The 22546-nt window shown below is 40.1% G+C and overlaps 2 protein-coding genes across 2 annotated transcripts in view; one reads left to right on the top strand and one right to left on the bottom strand.

Moving 5' to 3' along the window:
• Window positions 1-22546, bottom strand: part of col4a6 (collagen, type IV, alpha 6) — a 542265-nt gene that overhangs the window by 376918 nt on the left and 142801 nt on the right. Inside the window, exon 7 of the mRNA XM_028815433.2 lies at window positions 2129-2194. Within this exon, the coding sequence (XP_028671266.1) occupies window positions 2129-2194 (66 nt within the window). The remainder of the gene's footprint in view (window positions 1-2128; window positions 2195-22546) is intronic.
• Window positions 1-22546, top strand: part of LOC127529743 (craniofacial development protein 2-like) — a 928907-nt gene that overhangs the window by 841579 nt on the left and 64782 nt on the right. The window lies entirely within an intron of this gene.

Here is a 22546-nt window from a genome sequence, read left to right as displayed (position 1 = left end):
TGATCCATCATAGGTCTAACCCTAGACACACTGAAAGTGTTTGTGGAAAAGAGGATGGTGGCAAAACTGAATAATAATAATATTATAATAATAATAATTCTTTACATTTATATATGTACTATTCAAAGTGCTCTCCACGCAGGATGTCATCATGACAAGGAGGTAAGGTGGAGCAGTTTTAGCCATAGGCACATTCCACCACGCTGTACTAAGAATCGCCTCTGGGGATCTTTTCTTTCCACTGCTGTCAGGCAATTCCTGACATTGCAAACTAAATGCTTATACTCTTTAATTCTCCAATTTCTGCTCAATAATTCATGTATTTGTCTACATATATATTGATTGATTGTATTATATGACCTGTGAGTCTTTGTTTGTTTTTTATGCTTTTGCTGCTATATGCATCTAAATTTTCCTTTGGGATTAATAAAGCTTATCTCATCTTAAATAACACTATTAGTTGGCTAAGACAATTTAAGGCACCCCGAGTTATATGATTTGCACTTCGGTTCAATAAATCTCTGTCCCCCACACAGTGCTGACAAGGGAAGCAGGGTATGTGCAGCTTAATAATTGAGAGTGTCTTCAACCACATCTGTCAGCTGGTTTTTGACTCTGCAATGCATGACTGATTTCAGTTTAATTTTTGAAAATTAAAAAATTAAAATATTACCATATGGTTTGTGCTTGAAGGTAGCAGTATTCTGTTATGATCATAAAGTGTGTGCCATGGAATGATAAACTGAAGTTTCTGTTGTTCATTGACTGCATATTTATGGAAATAAAATCTCTGAAATAATGCCTAAAAACATAAAGAGTTTATTTTTGCACATCAGGAGTGGACACACCATTGCAAATATTTAATTTCCTTTTGAAAAAAATTTAAGCTCACATTCCAGGTTTAAATTAGGTTTCTACCATTCAGCCATCAATTTAGTATAGATTGTGTGGTAGACTTAGTGTCTCGGGAAACTCCACTAGCTGTTGTCACTAAACCTTTACTTACTATTTACTGTATATCTGGTTAGAGCAATAAAAATAATGTTGTTTGGATTTTTGCCACTGTGCATTTAAATAGTAGTAATTATAAGTACACCAGTAACATGCAGTGAATACACTTGACTTATAGTTTTCATACTCTTTCTCTTTACGTTTAGCATTCGTTTGCTCAGAGGTTGATGTGCTTTCTGCTTCATGAGCAGCTCGTTTTCTCCACTATAGCGGCAGAAGTGATGGCAAGGGTGGTAGGGATGAGAATGGCGCCTGTACTCATGCATGGCCGCCCTGCTGCCGAGAGTTGATTCTACAATAAAATAAAATAAAAATAAAAAGAGTAATAAAAATCATCATCCTGAAAGTGGATAGTAGAGGACACGTAGTATATGTGTACCAAATTACTGGTCAATAGGTCAAACGGTTTGCGAGCTACAGGTGATTTAAAATCCTGGACAGACAAATGCTGTATAGTTGTGTTCTTTTCTGTTACTGATTTATATATGTAAATCTGTACATGTGTTATAATTCTATCTTCTATCTAACACTGGAGATAGAATTAAACAAGAAATACAAATAACTGAACTGAATCTTACATAGTTACCTACACTAGTAAAAGAGTTTTTTACACCTTCATGATTATTACTGTCTGGTTTTTATTGTTGTATTAGTTTTATTTTAAAAGTAGTATTTCAAAAAGTATAAACTTAAAAATTCCATGGAAAACACTTGGATTTCAGTTTCAAAGGTATTTTTCATTGTCTATTTCTCATTTGCATTTGTGTTTGTTGGTGAAGCAGAGGTAATCCTGTATTTACATAAAATTTAAAAGGGTTTGCTTTTTGTGAATCCCACATTTTGTGTACATGCTTCTTGTTTAGCTTTTATTCAAATTAATAGCTGTTCTAAGGTTAACTAGATCAATGGATGCAGAATATTAATCATAAGTAGATTTTGTCCCTAAATACAACAGGAAGGCCATTTGTGGACCATTGATTAAAAACCTATAGGTTATACTACAGTATATATAGCCATCTAAATAACACACCCCAACCCCTTCTTTCTCTAAAATCTTTTAATATTTGAGAAATACTGGATTTTTCTATAATCCATTACAATACAGATTATCTTTTACCCTTGGTCCTTGGAATCCTCCTGAATATGATGGTTTTCCCTTCTGACCTTTTGCACCTTGTACACCCTACAAAGTAAAATAAATAAAATGTAATTAAAAATCTACAAGTTGTTAGATAGATAGATAATAATAATAACTTAGTTATGATATTTTAAAAATGTAATAGATAGATAGATAGATACTTTATTAAGTGGGAAATTCACACAGTTACTCAAAGGGAAAAAGATCTTAAAGGTGTCACAAAACAGAGCTCAAAATCAATCTATCTATCTATCAATCTATCTATCTATCTATCTATCTATCTATCTATCTATCTATCTATCTATCTATCTATCTATCTATCTATCTATCTATCTATCTATCTATCTAATTTTATTAATTTTACTATGCAGCATGGTGGTGTAGTGCTATTATCTCACAGATTAAGAGACATGGGTTTGAATTCCAGCCTAGCCAACAGGGTGCTGGCGGAAATTGAGCTACTGTTGGCTAAATGGAAATTGAGTAAGGCCAGGTGGAGTGGAGGTGGATTCAAATTGTTCTATCATGGTGTGGATGGGAGGAGAAATGGGGTAGGAGTTATTCTGAAGGAACAGTATGTCAAGAGTGTTTTGGAGGTGAAAAGAGTGTTAGGCAGAGTAATGATTATGAAGCTGGAAACCGGAGGTGTGATGATGAATGTTGTTAGTGCATATGCACCGCAAGTTGGGTGTGCAATGGGTGAGAAAGAAGATTTCTGGAGTGAGTTGGATGAGGTGATGGACAGTTTACCCGAGGGACAAAAAGTGGTGATTGGAGCAGATTTCAATGGGCATGTTGGTGAAGGGAACAGTGGAGACGAGGAGGTGATGGGTCGGTATGGTGTCAAGGAGAGAAATGAAGAAGGTCAGAGGATAGTGGATTTTGCCAAAAGGATGGACATGGCTGGGTGAATACGTATTTTAAGAAGAGGGAGGAACATAGGGTTATGTACAAGAGTGGAGGAAGATGCACACAGGTAGCTTACATCCTATGCAGAAGAGTTGATCTGAAGGAGAATGAAGACTGCAAAGTGGTGGCAGGGGAATGTGTAGTTAAAGCAGCATAGGATGGTGGTCTGTAGGATGATGTTCAAGATCAAGAAGAGGAAGAGAGTGAGGGCAGAGCCAAGGATCAAATGGCGGAAGTTGAAAAAGGATGACTGCAAGGTTGAGTTTAGGGAGGAGGTGAGACAGGCACTGGGTGGCAGTAAAGAGTTACCAGACTGCTGGGAAACTACAGCAGATGTAGTAAGGGTGACAGCAATAAGGGTGCTTGGAGTGACATCTGGAAAGAGGAAGGAGGAAAAGGAAACCTGGTGGTGGAATGAGGAAATACTGGAGAGTATACAGAGGAAGAGGATGGCAAAGAAGATGTGGGATAGTCAGAGAGGTGCAGAAAGTAGACAAGAGTACAAGGAGATAAGGCACAAGGTGAAGAGAGAGGTGGTGAAGGCTAAAGAAAAGGCGTATGATGAGTTGTATGAGAGGTTGGACACTAAAAAGGGAGAAAAGGACCTGTACCGATTGGCTAGACAGAGAGACTGAGCTGGGAAAGATGTGCAGCAGGTTAGGGTGATAAAGGCTAAAGATGGAAACGTACTCACAAGTGAGGGGAGTGTGTTGAGCAGACAGAAAGAGTACTTTGAGAGGCTGATGAATGAAGAGAACAAGAGAGAGAAGAGGTTGGATGATGTGGAGATAGTGAATCAGGAAGTGCAACGGATTAGCAAGGAGGAAGTAAGGACAGCTATGAAGAGGATGAAAAATGGGAAGGCCGTTGGTCCAGATGACATAACTATGGAAGCATGGAGGGGTTTAGGAGAGATGGCAGTGGAGTTTTTAACCAGATTGTTTAACACTAGAATTACCACAGTCTACGAAAAAACTCGTAGATCCAGCCCACTTTAAAACCGTTCTCACTTCTCCGCCAGCGTCTTTTGTCTTCTAAATGTGCCGATTAATACGAGCAGCAAGCAGCCGGCTATTCCATCCCCCAGAGTCGCAGAACGTTCACTAAGTTTTCCTAGCTCATGCCTTGTTTGATTATCTGGGAGTGACTGAACTGCTGGAGTTTTAGAGTGAAAATAATAGATCGTTATTTGGAATACATGCATTTCATGTCTGTTCCATTTCTACAGTAATCTTTGTAAACACATTGTTAAAACAGAAACTTTTTCATATTTTAGTAATTAATGTTACAAAATGTAGGCATAAACTATATAATGTGTGAAGCCTGAAGTCCAAAGATCAAATAAACACTTTCACAAAAGGTTCAAGAACAGTGCAACACCTTCTGTGGTGTAACGCTTAGATTTGCTGACTCAGAGCGCAGCAGCCCTGTCGTGCCCCTGAGACCTGGGTTCGATTCCCCACTGGAGAGAAAATGTAATTTTTTTTTTCTTTTTAACCTCAAACGGACATAAAATTTATAAATTGGTATGCACTGTAAATCATTAAGTTTAAAATGTCGATCGCGGTTATTTATGTTGAGTAATTCATGCTTTTTACTTAGAGTCAGAACTGGAGCTTATTCAGCTTCTGATCTGACTCTAACAGCGCCAGTATAAATTCACACCCGATCTGATGCTGTTCGTTTTCAAATAATATTGCATTACTTCGACGATGTTTTCTGATTGGTACTATTCGTGTCATAAAATGATTTCTTCAAAACGTCACATATATTTGTCCCTTTCTTTTTCACCGCCAGCATGTTGTAGCTCACAGCAACTGGCCACCTGCATGTTCTTGTGCGCACTGAATAAGCACACTGAATAAGCTATATGCAATCATCCGATTTAAATGTTAGCAGTTCACACCAAGGTAATAATCGTAAACTAAAACGAAAACGAAGACTGAAACTATTAATGAAAAAACATTTTCGTAAACTGAAATAAAATAAATAACAAAACTGAGATGAAAAACTAAAACGATACGGAACGATTACGGTAGCTTAAAAGACTAACTGAAATAAAATAATAATTTCTAAAAAAAAAAAATCAGTTTTCGTGATCATGTCTGAAAGAACGCGGCAGAATCTATTTTTGCATCTTCATAAACTTCCGGTCCTGCCCTGTAGGTGGTGAAATTCAGTATATAAACTTTATCTGACCAGAGGGTATCAGCGATCAACATGTTCGGAAGAAAACGACACAGCGCCGTATGGGAGTTTTTCGAATATAATGCTGAAAGCAACAACAGTAAGTGCATAGTGTTGGAGCAGGGTGCGTTGTGTGCTGTACAGATTAAAGGTAAAAACCCAACAAACCTTAAAGTGCACCTAAATAGCTATCACAAATTAGCCTACGAGATATTTCTGGGTAAAGAAAAAGAAAGGCTGAAAAGCGAGTGCAATTTGAGTATACATGCAACCTCTAGTACACATCATACAAGACAGCAGACATTAATATCGTGTTTGCAGAGGACAGCAAATTGGGGAACAAACTCAGCTGAACACCAAAAACGTGAAGACGCCCAAGTAAACTTGTTTATTGAAACTGGCATGTCTACTAGGCTGTGTGACTCGCCTTCATTCAGAAAATTTGTTTCCTCTCTTGATCCCAAATTTAGCATGCCACATGCTGCACGAATAAATGCGCTCATCGTACATAAAATGAATACAGCAACACAGCGTATCAAAGAAATGGTCCAACAAGCTCGGAAACTAACCCTTTGTATAGACGGATGGAGTAAAAAGGGTCTGATGGCTTCATTTTTGGGAATTTCTGCATGCTTTTATCATTCACCAACAAACCAAGCACAGCATGCTTTGTTAAGTTTACAACGCATATGTCATCCGCATACGGGACAAGCTTTGGCAAACGCTATCGACAGTACTCTGGATGAGTGGGACATAACAGAAGACAAGGTTATGATTATAGTGACAGACAATGGAGCAAACATAGTAAAAGCTATAGATATACTACGGAAAGCGCGGAGGCAAGGAGAATATTCTGCACAGCAGTTCATCGAGCTGGATTCAACTGAATCTGAGTCGGACTCGGATATAGAGGAAGAAGAGATGAGCGTCTCTGATCAAGGTAAGTTAAAAAATATTGGCTAAGTAGCTCAGTATATTCTGCTTGATACTTTTTGTTTCAGGCAGCAAGATTGTGGCATGTATGATAAATGGTCAGCAAACCATCCAATATGTATCCATTGTCTCTCTAGTCTGTTATATTTTGTAATAATATAACACATTAGCACATTTATACATCACATTACATTTTAATTAGTCTTGGTAAAATAGTTATAAATTATCATATTTAAAAATTATTTCTTTTGTAGTGTTATATTTATAGATTAAACTTAATAGATGATTCTGGAGGCTGTGTGTAAAATAAATAATAAAAACTATTATTTATTTCAAATGATTCAATGCAACTTTAAGTTTTGTACAGGACTGAAAAAAAACAAATATATAAAATTAAATAACATGTAATAAATAATATACATAAAATCTACATTGGAGAAAAGACAAAATTGAACCAAGAAAAAACATTTCCTAAAACACATTAAGCTGAACTGTGATTTATTTGATTACTTAACAGAATCAACAGACTTCTTTGAAGACGGAGACATATCCAGGTTTCGACGTATGCCTTGTATGGCACACACACTTCAGCTTGCATTGAAAGATGCCATGAAACAATCAGGAGCCAGTTCTGCTGTTAACAAAGCCAGGAACCTTATTCATTCTGTCAGGAAATCTTCGGTAGCAAATGAGCAAATGATTAAAAGGTGTGACTTTAGCCTGTTTTATAATACTAACTGACTTGACAACAGGCTTGTCTTTATCTAAAAATCTGAGTTACAATATATATATATATATATATATATATATATATATATATATATATATATATATATATATTTATATTTAGTAAGTAATCCCATAGACAAATTGTTCTCAAACTCAATCCTGGGAACGCCATGTGACTGCAGGTTTTCATTACAGCCATGTTTTGTTTTTAATTGAACTCCTAGCCTAATTGAGCAGTTATTGTCCAGATTTGGTGTCCATATACAAATTATAAAACTAAATTTGGAAAAATGTTATTAGATTGCATCAGGCATTGGTACATAGTATGGTACACAGTAACAATTTAATTTCTTTTTATCTTGGTTTTTAAGAATTTTATCATTGTCATAATTTTTCATTTCCAGTTTTTCTGGTTATGTATTCCATTATTTACTATTGTTGGAAAAGCTGTGGCAGGCAGACAGCTTTTAGCATTCAACATTGTTTGCCCCAGTGTCTGCTTATTATCATGGTACAATTAAGGGATTAAACTAGACAGAAAAAGAACAAATTAATTGGAAAATCACAAAGAATTGACCATTTGTACTATAGAAAATGCCAATATTTCTAAATATTTTATTTAAAAAAAAAATCACACTTTAAAGCTTTTCTGAATATGAGAAGAGAAAATGAGGCCAGCTTATTAAATGAGATCAGTTACAGAGGTAAGATGACTCTTTGACTGTGAAACTGAACAAAACAAAATCCTGCAACCACAGTGGTGATAGATAAATAGATAGATACTTTATTAATCCCAAGGGGAAATTCACACCAATAGTGACTAATAATAATAATAATAATAATAATAATAATAATAGTGGCTTTGACCAAAATTATCATTTACTTATTCTATGATGCACTAGGAATAAGTGATTATTTTGTTTAAACTTCTTACCTTTTCATTACAATGACATTATTCTCTGTTTGTTTCTAAAGGTGTGGCCGAACACTGATTCGTGACTGCCCCACACGGTGGAACAGTACACTTGACATGCTGAAGCGACTTCTGGAAACTAAAGCTACACTTAATGAGGTTCTTGATGAACTCGGGATAGATACACTGTTTGACCAGTGATTGGGCCAAGTTGGAAAACCAACTTAAAGTATTGGAGCCATTTGGCATGCACACAGATCAGCTTCAAACAGATAGCCAGTCTCTGTCAGAGGTGATACCTTCCCTGCTAAACCTGGAGGCACATCTCCAGTCAACTAGTGGAGAGAAAAATTTGGCACAAGCTCTTCTCAAGTGTTTGCGCCAACGTTTTACATGTCTGTTAGATCCCATTAGTGACTAATTTGATCCAGTCCCTGCAGCCGCATGTCTAATGGATCCAACTGTCTCTCTAACCCTACAGTCTCCTGAACTAATATCTTTGAAAAGAACAGCAGAGTTATTTGTATTGACCGAGGCAGCGAAACACAATCACACCATAGAAGCACAACAAGATGAGTCTACACAAACAGTAGCCGTTTCAGCAAACATTACAGTCCTTCAGAAATACAAGTACTTGGCTAATAAAATAAATAGCTTAAACCCTGAAAACCAGCCTAGGCCATCTGAAAGTGCTCCACTTGAAATGCAGAAATATCAGGAGGAGGTTAGGCAGGGGGATTTTACTGGAAATCCTCTTCAGTTCTGGCAAGCCAGGGTGGCTGTGTATCCTAAACTTAGCCCTGTGGCTTTGGACCTTGTGTGTGCCCCGGCCTCACAAGCATTTGTTGAACGCATATTTTCAGTTTGTGGACAGTTGTCATCTGGATTGTGAAACAGAATGACCATTTCTCTAGAGCACAGAGTTTTCTTGAAAATTAACAGAAAGATGTATAATTGAATCAGTCAGGCTGTTTTGTATCACTGTTATGGTGGGGCTTTAGTAAATTTTGCAAAGGAGAAAGAAGCATTTGTTGTTTCAATTATACCATTTAAATTAGGATTACTATTTTGCATGCAAAACTGCAGTGTGTTCCACAGTCAGTTCAAATTCAGTATCTGGGTTTATTTTTGTTTGTTTTTTAACAGGACATACCTATAGGTTTCTACTGACATTAAATAAATGTTATTTCCAAAATTATTAAGTCTACAGTTCTCTCATTGTGGCACAAAAATTAACCTCCACAAAATTGCTTTAACCATACTATAATTACTAAAACTAAAACTGAAACTAATATATATAAAAATAAAATAAAAATGACTTTGTAAAATAAAAACTAAACTAAAACTAAAAATATGGCATGAAGGCTAACTAAAACTAAATTAAAACTAAAATTAAGACCTGAAGTAATATAAAAATAAAAACTAGCAAAAAAAGTCAAAACTATAATAACTCTGGTTCACACACACGCAATGATCGTTTTTCCTTCATTTACAACGTGTGTACCTGTTACAATGTACACACTTCTGTCTATGCTGTGGTTTCTATTACACACCTGAAAGAAAGAGACAATATATGTGAAAACATCCTCGCACTAATGCAATATTATTTGAAAACGAACAGCGTCAGATTGGGTGTGAATTTATGCTGCAACTGGAAATTCTCTGATGTGGAATCAGTTCTGTATGGTTGTGGGCGTGGGTGTGAGTGGTGGATATAACTGGGAATTACTGTGAATGTGAGTGGTGTTTTGAGATAATGAATAGAACTGCAAATTACAGGGAATTCTCTGATGTGGCAAGATAAAACCTGACACACAAACATAGGTGAATCAGTTGTGCTTGATTATTATTTTGACCAAACAGACACCGCAATGGCCACAGCTCTGTCACGAAAGAGGAGGTTGTCCCCTTCGGAGGCTTTAGCTCTGCTGCAAGAAATAGATGATTGCGACTCAGACGGTGGCGAGGAACTTATTTTTGATATCGAGGAAGATGACGAGACAGACACAGAGGAGAGCCCAGATGAGGATTCTATACCAGAGAAAGAGAACAGAAGCCCTCCCTGCAAAAAATGTCCAGTCCAACATAAGAACAGCGCAGCTGCAACAGGCATAAAGGCAAAAGATGGCACCATTTGGATACAAAAAATAAACGTGTAATGCCACGAAAAGTGCACGCAGACATTTCAGTTCGCAAGCATTGGTACGAGAATGCAGTCACAAGTACACTGCAGAGCTATAGCGCGTCTTTATGTGAAAACAGCAGCGTCAGATGGGGAATGTCTGATGATTGCATATAGCGCTGAAGTTACTGCTCTGTACTATTTTTTCCTCTGCATGTCCTGAAGTACAAAAGAAACAGCATACAGCAACATGCGGGGACTGGCAAGATCGGGGGGAAAAAAACACGCGGTCACTGATTACAAACCGCAAGATGTTATGCGAAGGAATATGAATGATATGAATAATGTTGCATCTGTGCCACAAACTTTTCCGAAATGTACTATACAGGTCATAAAACGAATAATTCCAAATATCATATATACCTATGTCTCTGATTTTTTTTTTGACATCATGGACCATAACTTGATAAAAAGAAAATCAAGTGACGGTGAGATACGAAGAAGGCAGATTCGCCAGCGTTTGTGCGTCAGATCCCTGGGTGGGGGGGCAATAGTATGTATGGTGATACACTGCAGAGCTATAGTGTGTCTTTATGTGAAAACATCAGTTTCAAATATGGATCCTGAACGCGACTGAGAGAATGAAAAGTGAATAAAAAAAACAAAAAAAACAAAGCTAACCTTTACAAGTATCATAAATTACACCGGCTGTTGCAGACTGAAATCAAATGTATGTTTTTATTCTAAAATAGTAAGAATAAGAGCAGCTCACTTCTCAAAAGGGAGTCGTGCAGAATCGAACTTGTGGCCTTTTGATTCCCAGTCAGCAATTGATACTGTTGCGCCATGGCAGCAGTTGCAGAAAATGCGTGTCAATGTCGCACACTAAGGCGGCTTTTTTTTCTGCAGTTACATTTTTGAATAAAAGCACACTTGTTCTGTTATATTTGTACCTTTTGTGAAAGTGTTTCTTTTATATTTGGACTTCAGGCTTCATACATTATATAGTTTATGCCTACATTTTGTCATTTACTACTAGAATATGAAAAACGTTTCTGTTTTAAAAATGTGTTTACACAGATTACTGTAGAAACGGAACACACATGAAATGTGTGTGTTCCAAATAACGATCTATTATTTATACTCTAAAACTCCACTTCACTCCCAGATAATCAATCAAGGCATGAAATGGGAGAAGTTTGTGCACGTTCTAAGTTGGTGGGGGGATGGAATAGCCCGCTGCTTGCAGCTTGTCTTTATCTGCACATTTAGAAGACAAAAGACACAGACGGAGAGGTGCGAACAGATTTAAGAAGCAATTTAAGGTGGGACAGATTTACGAGTTTTTCGTAGGCTCTGGTAATTCTAGTGTTAATGGAATCTTGGAAAGTGAGAGGATGCCTGAGGAGTGGAGAAGGAATGTACTGGTGCTAATATTTAAGAATAAGGGTGATGTGCAGGACTGCAGTAACCACAGGGGAATAAATTTTGCTCTGACGATGTTGATGGAGAAGTTTAGAGAAGTCCAGAAGAGTTGCATGGCGTATTTGTGGACCTGGAGAAAGCATATGACAGGGTGCCTCAAGAGGAACTGTGGTATTGTACGAGGAAGTCGAGAGTGGCAGAGAAGTATGTAAGAGTTGTACAGGATATGTACAAGGGAAGTGTGACAGTGGTGAGGTCTGCGGTAGGAGTGACGGATGCATTCAAGATGGAGGTGGGATTACATCAGGGATCAGCTCTGAGCCCTTTCTTATTTGCAATGGTGATGGACAGGTTGACAGACAAGATTAGACAGGAGTCCCCGTGGACTATGATGTTTGCTGATGACATTGTGATCTGTAGCGATAGTAGGGAGCAGGTTGAGGAGACCCTGGAGAGGTGGAGATATGCTCTAGAGAGGAGAGGAATGAAGGTCAGTAGGAACAAGACAGAATACATATGTGTAAATGAGTGGGAGGCATTAGTTGGAATGGTGAGAATCTAGAGAGTAGAGTTGGCGAAGGTGGATGAGTTTAAAAACTTGGGATCAACAGTACAGAGTAATGGGGATTGTAGAAGAGAGGTGAAAAAGAGAGTGCAGGCAGGGTGGAATGGGTGGAGAAGAGTGTCAGGAGTAATTTGTGACAGACAGGTATCAGCAAGAGTGAAGGGAAGGTCTACAGGACGGTAGTGAGACCAGCTATGTTATATGGGCTGGAGACGGTGGCACTGACCAGAAAGCAGGAGACAGAGCTGGAGGAGGCAGAGTTAAAGATGGTAAGATTTATACTGGGTGTGACGAGGATGGATAGGATTAGAAATGAGTACATTAGAGGGTCAGCTCAAGTGGGACGGTTGGGAGACAAAGTCAGAGAGGCGAGATTGTGTTGGTTTGGACATGTGCAGAGAAGAGATGCTGGGTATATTGGGAGAAGGATGCTAAGGATAGAGCTGCCAGGGAAGAGGAAAAGAGGAAGGCCTAAGCGAAGGTTTATGGATGTGGTGAGAGAGAACATGCAGGTGATGGGTGTAACAGAACAAGATGCAGAGGACAGAAAGATATGGAAGAAGATGATCCGCTGTGGCAACCCCTAATGGAAGCAGTCGAAAGAAGATCCTGGTTTGCCTCCCACATCCTAATTACATGTAGCCTATGTTAATTTACTTGGTAATTCCAAATTATCATCCTTTGTGTAAATTTTGTCCATGTATTAGTAAGAATACCCTGTGACAGAATGGTTTGTCGTCCAGGGCTGATTTCTGTGTAGTACCCCTACTGCACAGGATGGGCTCTAGCAGAATGATATTGAACTGGATTGAACAAATCTTATAATAGTAAACGTGGATGGTTAATAAATACACTTATTGTTATTTGAGGCTTGTAAAATATTTAATCTTCAATATTTGATAAAAAAAAGTGTTACGAAAACGTATTTGCCCCCTTCCTAATTTTCTCTAGTATTGCAAACTTCTGATAAAGGACACCTGAGTTAATGGAGATTGGAAGTGAAAGATACCATTGTAACAGACAATGCATCCAATAGGAATGTTGCAGCTGGATTTACAGACATGACTCATGTATGATGTTTTGCACACAGCATGAATCTCACCTCACTGAAAGCACTGAAAATGCCAACAGTGGGGCAACTACTCAGCAGGATAAGACATATTACAACCTTTTCAATCGCAGTGTCATAGCCAGCCCCAAGCTACAAAAAAAGGTTAATCACAGACATTATCACAAGGTGTAAGAGCTCTTATGACATGATGAGATCAGAAAAAGGATATCTTTAGACTGCATGAGTCTAACATCAAATGTGCCAAGGAAGGGCTCAAGGTACTCAAGCAAATGAAGGATGCAATCTTGGCAATGTCACAGTAGAGCATGCCCCCTCTGTCCATCATGGCACCACTTTATGCCAAGCTGGTTGTGAGCACAGAAGAAAGCCTGGATGATATATAGACAGTAACAGACATCAAGGCTAATATAGCCCAAGATGTGAAATACAGATATGCCAATGTGAGGGAGGCACTGTGAATGGCATCACCTCTTGATCCTATGTTTAAGGATATACCTTCTCTTTGTAGCAAAGATTAATGAATCCTACCCCAAAATGACTGATGTTGTGGCGACTGCCATAAAAAAGCAACAGAATGTAAGTAAATAAATTAAAAAATAGGCATCTTGTTTTTATTACATTAAAGGTTATAACTGCATCCATCAGAGAAAATAAACGCAAATGAAAGATACTAATGGCCATTTAGTTTTATTACTTGGACTTCTATAATTATGTACAAAAGTAGAAATGTACAATAGGATGAATTTGGGATCAGATTATGTGTTATTGTAGTTAATGTAAATATACTCTTAAATTAATTTTAATATACTTTATTAATCCCCAAAGGGAACTTGTCTTTTCACATGATCTTTGGGAGTCAAGAGTGCAGGGTCAGCCCTTGCACTGCACCTCTGGAGCAGTTGTCAGGTTAAGGGCCTTACTTAAGGGCCCTGCGGAGTAGGATCCCTTTTGGTAGTAACATGATTTGAACCGGCAACCTTCCAGATACCAGAGCAGATCCTTAGGTGTAGAGTTGGTAAACAGTCCAGTGGAGGAGAATCGCCAGTCTGAGAAGGTTGATTCCCAACCACACTATGAGGATAGCTGTGCTCACAACACCCAGCCACTTATGAAAAAACCAAGGAGCTCATGTGCATTGGCTGACTTGCTTGGAGCTATGTTTGCCTCTGCCAAAGACAATTCTGCACCAAAATCTGCAAATGCTGTTGCTGCACCTCAGATTAAGAAGTTCAGAGAAGAAATCCTTTTGCCACTCCCAGAAAATCCTCCAAGTTTGTAAAAGGATCACAAACATGAGTAACCATAGCTATCCAGAGTAGCAAACCATTTCCTGTACGTTCCTGGCACAAGTGTCTCTTTGGAGAGAGTTATCTCCACCACACGAGACATTGTTATTGGACAGAGCAGTGTCCTGAAAGATGATGATGTTGACAACCTCATCATCCTCCACAAAAACCTTGACATCATAAAATAGGGACTGACATACATACAAACTGGAATAATAAGTGCAATTCGATTTAAAAGGATCTGAGAATCATCAATATCAGTAAATATTTTTTATTTACATTTGTTTAATGTTTTCTGTAAGAAACCTGCAGGCACTTTTATTTTTCATTGATATAGGCAGATGGCACAAAAATAGTGTTTGATGTTAGATGTTATAGGGATGATGCATTTTTCCTTATTAACACCAGAATCCCTGAAACCTACGAAAAAACTCGTAATCCCAGGCCACCTTAAATTCCTTACCCACCTCCTCATCAACATCTTTTGTTTTGCAAATATGTCGATCAGCATATGCAGCAGGCATCCTGTTATCCCATCCCCCCAGTGACACAGCTTTAGCCGTTGTCACACACGTGCGAGTAGGAGGCAGCTAAAGGGCTTAGAGAACAGTACTGACTCACCCGACCAGTACCAGTGCACTAACTTTCTTTCTGAGTTCCCTGCTGACCTTTCCCGGGAAATCCCGCCAGGTTCCGGTGCCTCGACTCTGAACACGTCACTTCCTGTCCCTGCCCCGAGGATGACGTCACTTCCTGTCCCGGCCCCGAGGACAACATCACTTCCCCAAGACTCCCCATAAAACCTCACTCCCGTCCGCAGGAGGGCAGATCTGTTTTGGACTCTGATCTGTGCACACCAGCGCTATCACTTGTTTTTTCAATTTTGCAGCCAGGTGTGGAGGATTGCCGGCTTTCCAGTCCAGCCCTCACCCCCAGGCCGCTAGGAGGAGCCCTCCGGACAGCATATTGGTGCCCCGAGTTCCAGCAGGGCCTCATGGACTTTGTAGTTTCTATACACAGCCCTGCTGGATACCTTGGGGGCCGCCAGGAGTCGCTGTGAAGGGGCTAGTTAGTGGACTCTTACATGCCCTATAACCCGGGAGTGCGTCACAGTCACGTGACTGGAGGAAGCGACGTGCTCCCGGGATGACGAAGAGGACTGTTTGCCCTGACCCGGAAGGAAATGGACTTGTGGGTTGTGCTTAGAACCACTTCCGGGTCAGGGGCTATAAAAGGACTCTGGGTAAGCCCAGACATTTGAGCTGAGCTGGGAGGAAGGTGGGCTAAGTGTCTGGGAGTGGAGGATTGTGTTTATAGAGAGAGAATTATTTAGTATATGAGTGTGGTGTGTGGAGTGCTTTGTGCACGTTATAATAACAAAATAAATAGTTATTATATTTTCACCTGGTCTGAAGAGTGGTACCTGAGGGTTCAAGAGGTGGACAAACGCTACATCTGCTACACTGGCGTAGTCGGCAGGATACTCTGGCCGTCTGGAGGCAGAGGATCTGCACTTAAAATTATATTCGTTGTGGCAGAGAACCCTAAGAAGGTCCCTCTAGTAACCGCGGAGGTGAAAACTCCACCCGCGAAGAAGAACGCTGCTATTGTGAGCCGTGACACGCAGTCAGCTGCAATGGGGAAAAGGTCTGGCAAAAAGAAGGCCAACACCAACTGGGTGAAGACCGCGACCGACGCCGAGCTGTCCTGGACTTACCTAACTGGGTGTGAGGGGGACCGGCAGCCGATAAAGGCTGAGCAAGTCCGAAGGGCACAATTGCAAGTAGGCTGCCAGCAATCGGCTGCGTCAACAGCCCTGAATGAATCGGGGACACAGCGGGAGAATCCGGAGGTATGTGCCGGGGCAACGCCCGATGGGCAAGGGATATTTTATTCCTATTTTGCAGAGGCCTGCCTTCGGAAAACAACCGCTAGATCGGATACCTGCCTCGTACCGTGGCAAGATGGCCGCGATACCCAGAAGGCAAGTCGGATGGAAGCGGCCAACCCATTCGTGGGATGTATCCATGTAACCTCGCGCGACAGCAACCAGGAAGAAGGTCAGTTGGGAGCCGTCGGTGAGGTCAATAATTCCCCAACGCGTCTGCGCTCCCTGAAGGGGAAGAGGGCGGCGAGCGAAGCAGCGCCAACACTAAATGAAGGTAAAGAGGGGCGGGAAGTGACTGTAGTGTCTGCCGGCAAAGTTAAAAAGGCAGACCGCAGCCAGCCGCAGGAGGCTACCCATTCCTCTAAAGACTCCAAATCCCAGGAGCCCTTGCGAACCCCAGCAGAGCACGTGCCAGGAGCGGACGTGCTCATTGGTTCCCAGTCGGCAGGTGATCATAATAAGGAAGTAGCCTTACTGCCGGCCGAGACAAATAACTTTATAAACTTAGGGGAGCTTGACGAATATCTCGAGCCCCTGAATATTGTCTTCCAGGGACTAAATGAGTTAAGGAAGCGAGTGGAGGAGCTGGGAGCTGCAGCCGAAGCGCCGTTGAAGGGACTACAGGAATACCTTCGGCGGTTAGGCCGTGAAGCCCCGGCCTCGATTGATTCTGCGGTGCAAGTGAGTGAAATCTGCGCCGTATATGATAAGGGGACGCAGTGTGAATCGGCACCGCGTTTAATAAGTTGCGGTTGCCAAAGCGCTGTGTGCCCGACAGTAGAGTGTGGCGTGATGACTGACTGGACAGGGGTGGAAGCGATCCATCCGGGGCTTGCGTTTGACGCAGGTCCCCGGAACGAGACGCCACTCCAGACCCCGATCGGTCTGATGAAGGGGTTACCGTTGGTTACTGAAGGGGCGGGGGAAGTACCGATCGTCCCGGGGCAGCTGAATAGTGCTGTTACCCGGAGCGATACGGTACTAATGACGCCGCCTCCGAGTTTACATACGACAACGGGCGTGCAAACAGCAAAGAGGCTCTCTCTTTTCCATAGAGAGCCTCACGCTGTGCACAAGCCCCAGACAAAGCAGGAGATCCCCGAATTAAAACGAGGGTCTCCTAACACAATAAAGAAAAGGGCAAAGAGCAGCAAAGCGGCTATAATTCCCTCCTTGGCGAAGGACAGGGCGGAGCTAACCCTAACAGAATTCCCAAGGTGTTTTAGGTCCCAAGAAGAGAGGCGACCAGGAGGACGGCGGCGGTGTTACAACTGCCGTCAACCGGGCCACCTATGGCGAAGTTGTCCCCGGAGGACAGGGGAGCGGTGGGATAACCGATACATTGTTCCCCCAAGGTTCGCTGGGGGGTCTCGACATCGTCGCCAGGGTCCGGACGACGCGTCCTCTTGGAGGAGAACGTCCCTCGCGGGGATCAACGCTCCGCCCCGGTTGGCTTCGCTGAGAGAGGGGAACTGTGGAGGATTGCCGGCTTTCCAGTCCGGCCCTCACCCCCAGGCCGCTAGGAGGAGCCCTCCGGACAGCATATTGGTGCCCCGAGTTCCAGCAGGGCCTCATGGACTTTGTAGTTTCTATACACAGCCCTGCTGGAAACCTTGGGGGCCGCCAGGAGTCGCTGTGAAGGGGCTAGTGGACTCTTACATGCCCTATAACCCGGGAGTGCGTCACAGTCACGTGACTGGAGGAAGCGACGTGCTCCCGGGATGACGAAGAGGACTGTTTGCCCTGACCCGGAAGGAAATGGACTTGTGGGTTGTGCTTAGAATCACTTCCGGGTCAGAGGCTATAAAAGGACTCTGGGTAAGCCCAGACATTTGAGCTGAGCTGGGAGGAAGGTGGGCTAAGTGTCTGGGAGTGGAGGATTGTGTTTATAGAGAGAGAATTATTGAGTATATGAGTGTGGTGTGTGGAGTGCTTTGTGCACGTTATAATAACAAAATAAATAGTTATTATATTTTCACCTGGTCTGAAGAGTGGTACCTGAGGGTTCACGAGGTGGACAAACGCTACATCTGCTACACAGGATACACAATATACGGGTGGCTGCCCCAAACCTTGGTATGGCTCTTGTTCGAGTTTGTGACACCATACGCAAAGTTCTCCCCGCTCAAGTCTATTTATCTGGGTGTGAGATGTCTTGAATTGTATAAGGTAAATAATATATTGTTATCTGGAACACATAAATTTCATGTGTGTTCTGTGTCTACAACAATCTGTGTAAATGTTGCAGCAGCACCAGGCTAAAAAAGGCGAAAGATGGCACCATTTGGATGCAGCAAGTGGTTGGGCAAACCATGTAATTTCATGTGTGTTCTGTGTCTTCTATGATCTAGGTAAGTGTAGGATGACAGGAAATACGAGGCAAGAAATGTTGAATACATAACTAAAACAGAAACTTTTTTTATGTTACAATAATAATTGACAAAATGTTCACGTGAAGTATATAATGTGTAAAGACTGAAGTCCAAATATCAAATAAAGACTTTCACAAAAGGTATAACAAAACAAGTGCGCCTTTATTAAAGAACTAGCAAAATACCCGCGCTTCGCAGCGGAGAAGTAGTGTGTTAAACAGGTTATGTAAACATATATATATACATATACATATATATACAGTACATATCTACATATACACATATCTACATATACATATATATACATACATATACACATCCACATATACATATATATACAAATACAAATTTACACATCTACATATATATATACATATGTACATATATATACACATATATATACATATGCACACATATATATATATAAACAGGCATACATATATACATACATACATTGACATATATATATATATATATATATATATATATATATATATATATATATATATATATATAGCAAAATACCCGCGCTTCGCAGCGGAGAAGTAGTGTGTTAAAGAGGTTATGTAAACATATACATACATATACATATATACATATATACACATATCTACATATACATATATATACATATATACATATATATATATATATATATATATATATACAGTATATACATATACACATCCACATATATATACATATATATATATATATATATATATATATATATATATATATATACATATCAACATATATATACACATACATATACACACATACATAAACACACACATATACATCCATCCATCCTCTTCATATATACATATATACATACATACATAGTGCGTTGTAACATGGGCTGTGATTGTTACATGGGAGGGAGACGACAAATCACAGCTTCCCACTTTCTAATCGGGCCTGTGATTGGTGCTTTGACGGATGCCCAGATCCCACAGTATCTCCCCTTAGGAGTGGCGTTAGGCAAGTGTAATTGAATAGCGGTGCTGCAAGTTTAGCTTTACACCTGTTTTTAAGGCTTATTGACTGAAAGGGGCTTTCATGAAAAAACTTAGGTCTTTGCTACAGGATAACTTGTGGAGGGTGTATCCTGTAGCAAAGCCCTAACTTTTTTTGTGAAAGCCCGTTTCAGTCAATAAGTTTTAAAAACAGGTGTAAAAATATTGACAATAAGCTACGCAAACCCACCAAGACATGGAATCATTTAAATCAAGGCGCGAGTCGAAAAACACCATCCCATACTATTAGTTAACGATTAACACATTTCTATATGTATTGTAAGCATACAATACAACTGATAATATGTTGCACTTATTTATCTGGTGTACCGACATTTTTGCGCGTTTAACGGCTGAAATCTAACGTGGTTTGTGCCCTTCAGAATGAAAACAGTTAGCATTTACCTTTTTAATAAAAGGCGAGCTTTTAAGCCTGAGAAATCACCCCGTAAATGCACACGTTTAATTGCACGTGTTAATATGTATGCTTACAAAGTATTAAAAGACACTCAAAAATTAACATCATTTACCTTCGTTCCCACGTTTGACTCGTGCTGTAAATCTCTTCCTTGTTTTTAGATCACGTGATTACGTAGGAGGCGTGATGATGCGATACGTGACTCCGCCTCCTCCATCTATACTAATAAAAGGCAAAGCCCTCACTGACTCACTGACTGACTGACTGACTGACTGACTGACTCACTCATCACTAATTCTCCAACTTCCCGTGTAGGTAGAAGGCTGAAATTTGGCAGGCTCATTCCTTACAGCTTACTTACAAAAGTTAGGCAGGTTTCATTTCGAAATTCTACGCGTAATGGTCATAACTGGAACCTGTTTTTTGTCCATATACTCTAATGGAGGAGGCGGAGTCATGTATCGCGTCATCACGTATTACGCCTCCTACGTAATCACGTGAAGTGAAAACAAGGGAGAGATTTACAGCACGAGTCAAACGCGGGAACGAAGGTAAATGACATTAATTGTTGAGTGTCTTTTAATACTGTGTAATTGTTGAGTGTCTTTTAATACTTTGTAAGCATACATATTAACAGATGTGCAATTAAATGTGTGCATTTACGGGGTGATTTCTCAGGCTTAAAGCTCGAAGTGATCACTCAAGTGAAGGCAGCTTCACAAAAAAAACAGATCCTTAACAAACTGTTATTGGTATATTTTACCTCAATTTTAAAAGGTTTTCTTTTCTTCTTAATAAAAATTTAAAAGCAGAACTTCGCCGGTGCGAACCGCGGGGATTTGAGCGACTGACGCATACAGACGTATTCATGAGTGCAGGTACTTCGGAAAGAAAGCACCGTGTAAACCTAAACTTTAAATTAAGTTCATAGACCTACAAAAGGTTGCCATTGATTTGAGGCAAGATTGCTTTTCTCCTGTACAACTATACGTTGCATTCTCAAGAGTGTGCTTGCACAGCTTGGTCATATTACAACCGGAGTGCTGAACTGACAACGTGATATACAAACAGAACAATCGTAAAAAACAGGATTAAATAAAAAGGCTGCTTCCGTTGGCAAAGCAACGAAAAAGGAAGACCTTATATGACGTTCGTTTATAAAACAGCGGAGAAGCTGTGTGAAGTCAGTTTCACAAAAAAACAGATCCTTAACAAATTGTTATTAGTATATTTTCACTCAATTTAAAAAGGTTTTCTTCTTAATAAAAATTTAAAAGCAGTACTTCGCCGCTGCAAAGCACGGGGATGTAGATAGATAGATAGATAGATAGATAGATAGATAGATAGATAGATAGATAGATAGATAGATAGATAGATAGATAGATAGATAGATAGATAGATAGATAGATGTGCAATTAAACGTGTGCATTTATGGGGTGATTTCTCAGGCTTAAAGCTCGAAGTGATCACTCAAGTGAAGGCAGCTTCACAAAAAAAACATCCTTAACAAACTGTTATTGGTATATTTTACCTCAATTTTAAAAGGTTTTCTTTTCTTCTTAATAAAAATTTAAAAGCAGAACTTCGCCGGTGCGAACCGCGGGGATTTGAGCGACTGACGCATACAGACATATTCATGAGTGCAGGTACTTCGGAAAGAAAGCACCGTGTAAACCTAAAGTTTAAATTAAGTTCATAGACCTACAAAAGGTTGCCATTGATTTCAGGCAAGATTGCTTTTCTCCTGTACAACTATACGTTGCATTCTCAAGAGTGTGCTTGCACATATATATATATATATATATATATATATATATATATATATATATATATATATATATATATATATATATATATATATATGTGTGTGTGTGTGTGTATGTATGTATGTGTGTATATGTATGTGTATATATATGTTGATATATGTATATATATATGTGGATGTGTATATGTATATATATATATATATGTATATATGTAGATATGTGTATATGTAGATATGTATATATAAGTATACAGTGATCCCTCGCTATATCGCGCTTCGCCTTTCGCGGCTTCACTCCATCGCGGATTTTATATGTAAGCATATTTAAATGTATATCGCGGATTTTTCGCTGCTTCGCGGGTTTCTGCGGACAATGGGTCTTTTAATTTCTGGTACATGCTTCCTCAGTTGGTTTGCCCAGTTGATTTCATACAAGGAACGCTATTGGCAGATGGCTGAGAAGCTACCCAGCTTACTTTCTCTCTCTCTCTCTCTCTCTTGCGCTGACGTAGGGGGGTGTGAGCAGGGGGGCTGTGTGCAGCTGCTTCCTGAAGGACAGGCTGCACGGAGCTTCGCATACTTAAAAGCTCAAAGGGCACGTATTGATTTTTGACTGTTTGTTTTTCTGTGGCTCTCTCTCTCTCTCTCTCTCTGATCCTGACGGAGGGGGTGTGAGCTGCCGCCTTCGACAGCTTTGTACCGGCGGTGCTTCGCATACTTAAAAGCCAAAAAGCCCTATTGATTTTTTTTTTGACTGCTTGCTTTGCACTCCTTTGAAAAGGAAGATATGTTTG

The sequence above is a fragment of the Erpetoichthys calabaricus genome, chromosome 12 (assembly GCF_900747795.2).
Source record: "Erpetoichthys calabaricus chromosome 12, fErpCal1.3, whole genome shotgun sequence".
NCBI lineage: Eukaryota > Metazoa > Chordata > Cladistia > Polypteriformes > Polypteridae > Erpetoichthys > Erpetoichthys calabaricus.
The sequence above is the reverse complement of the archived record's forward strand: the minus strand, read 5'-3'. Positions and strand labels throughout refer to the sequence as shown.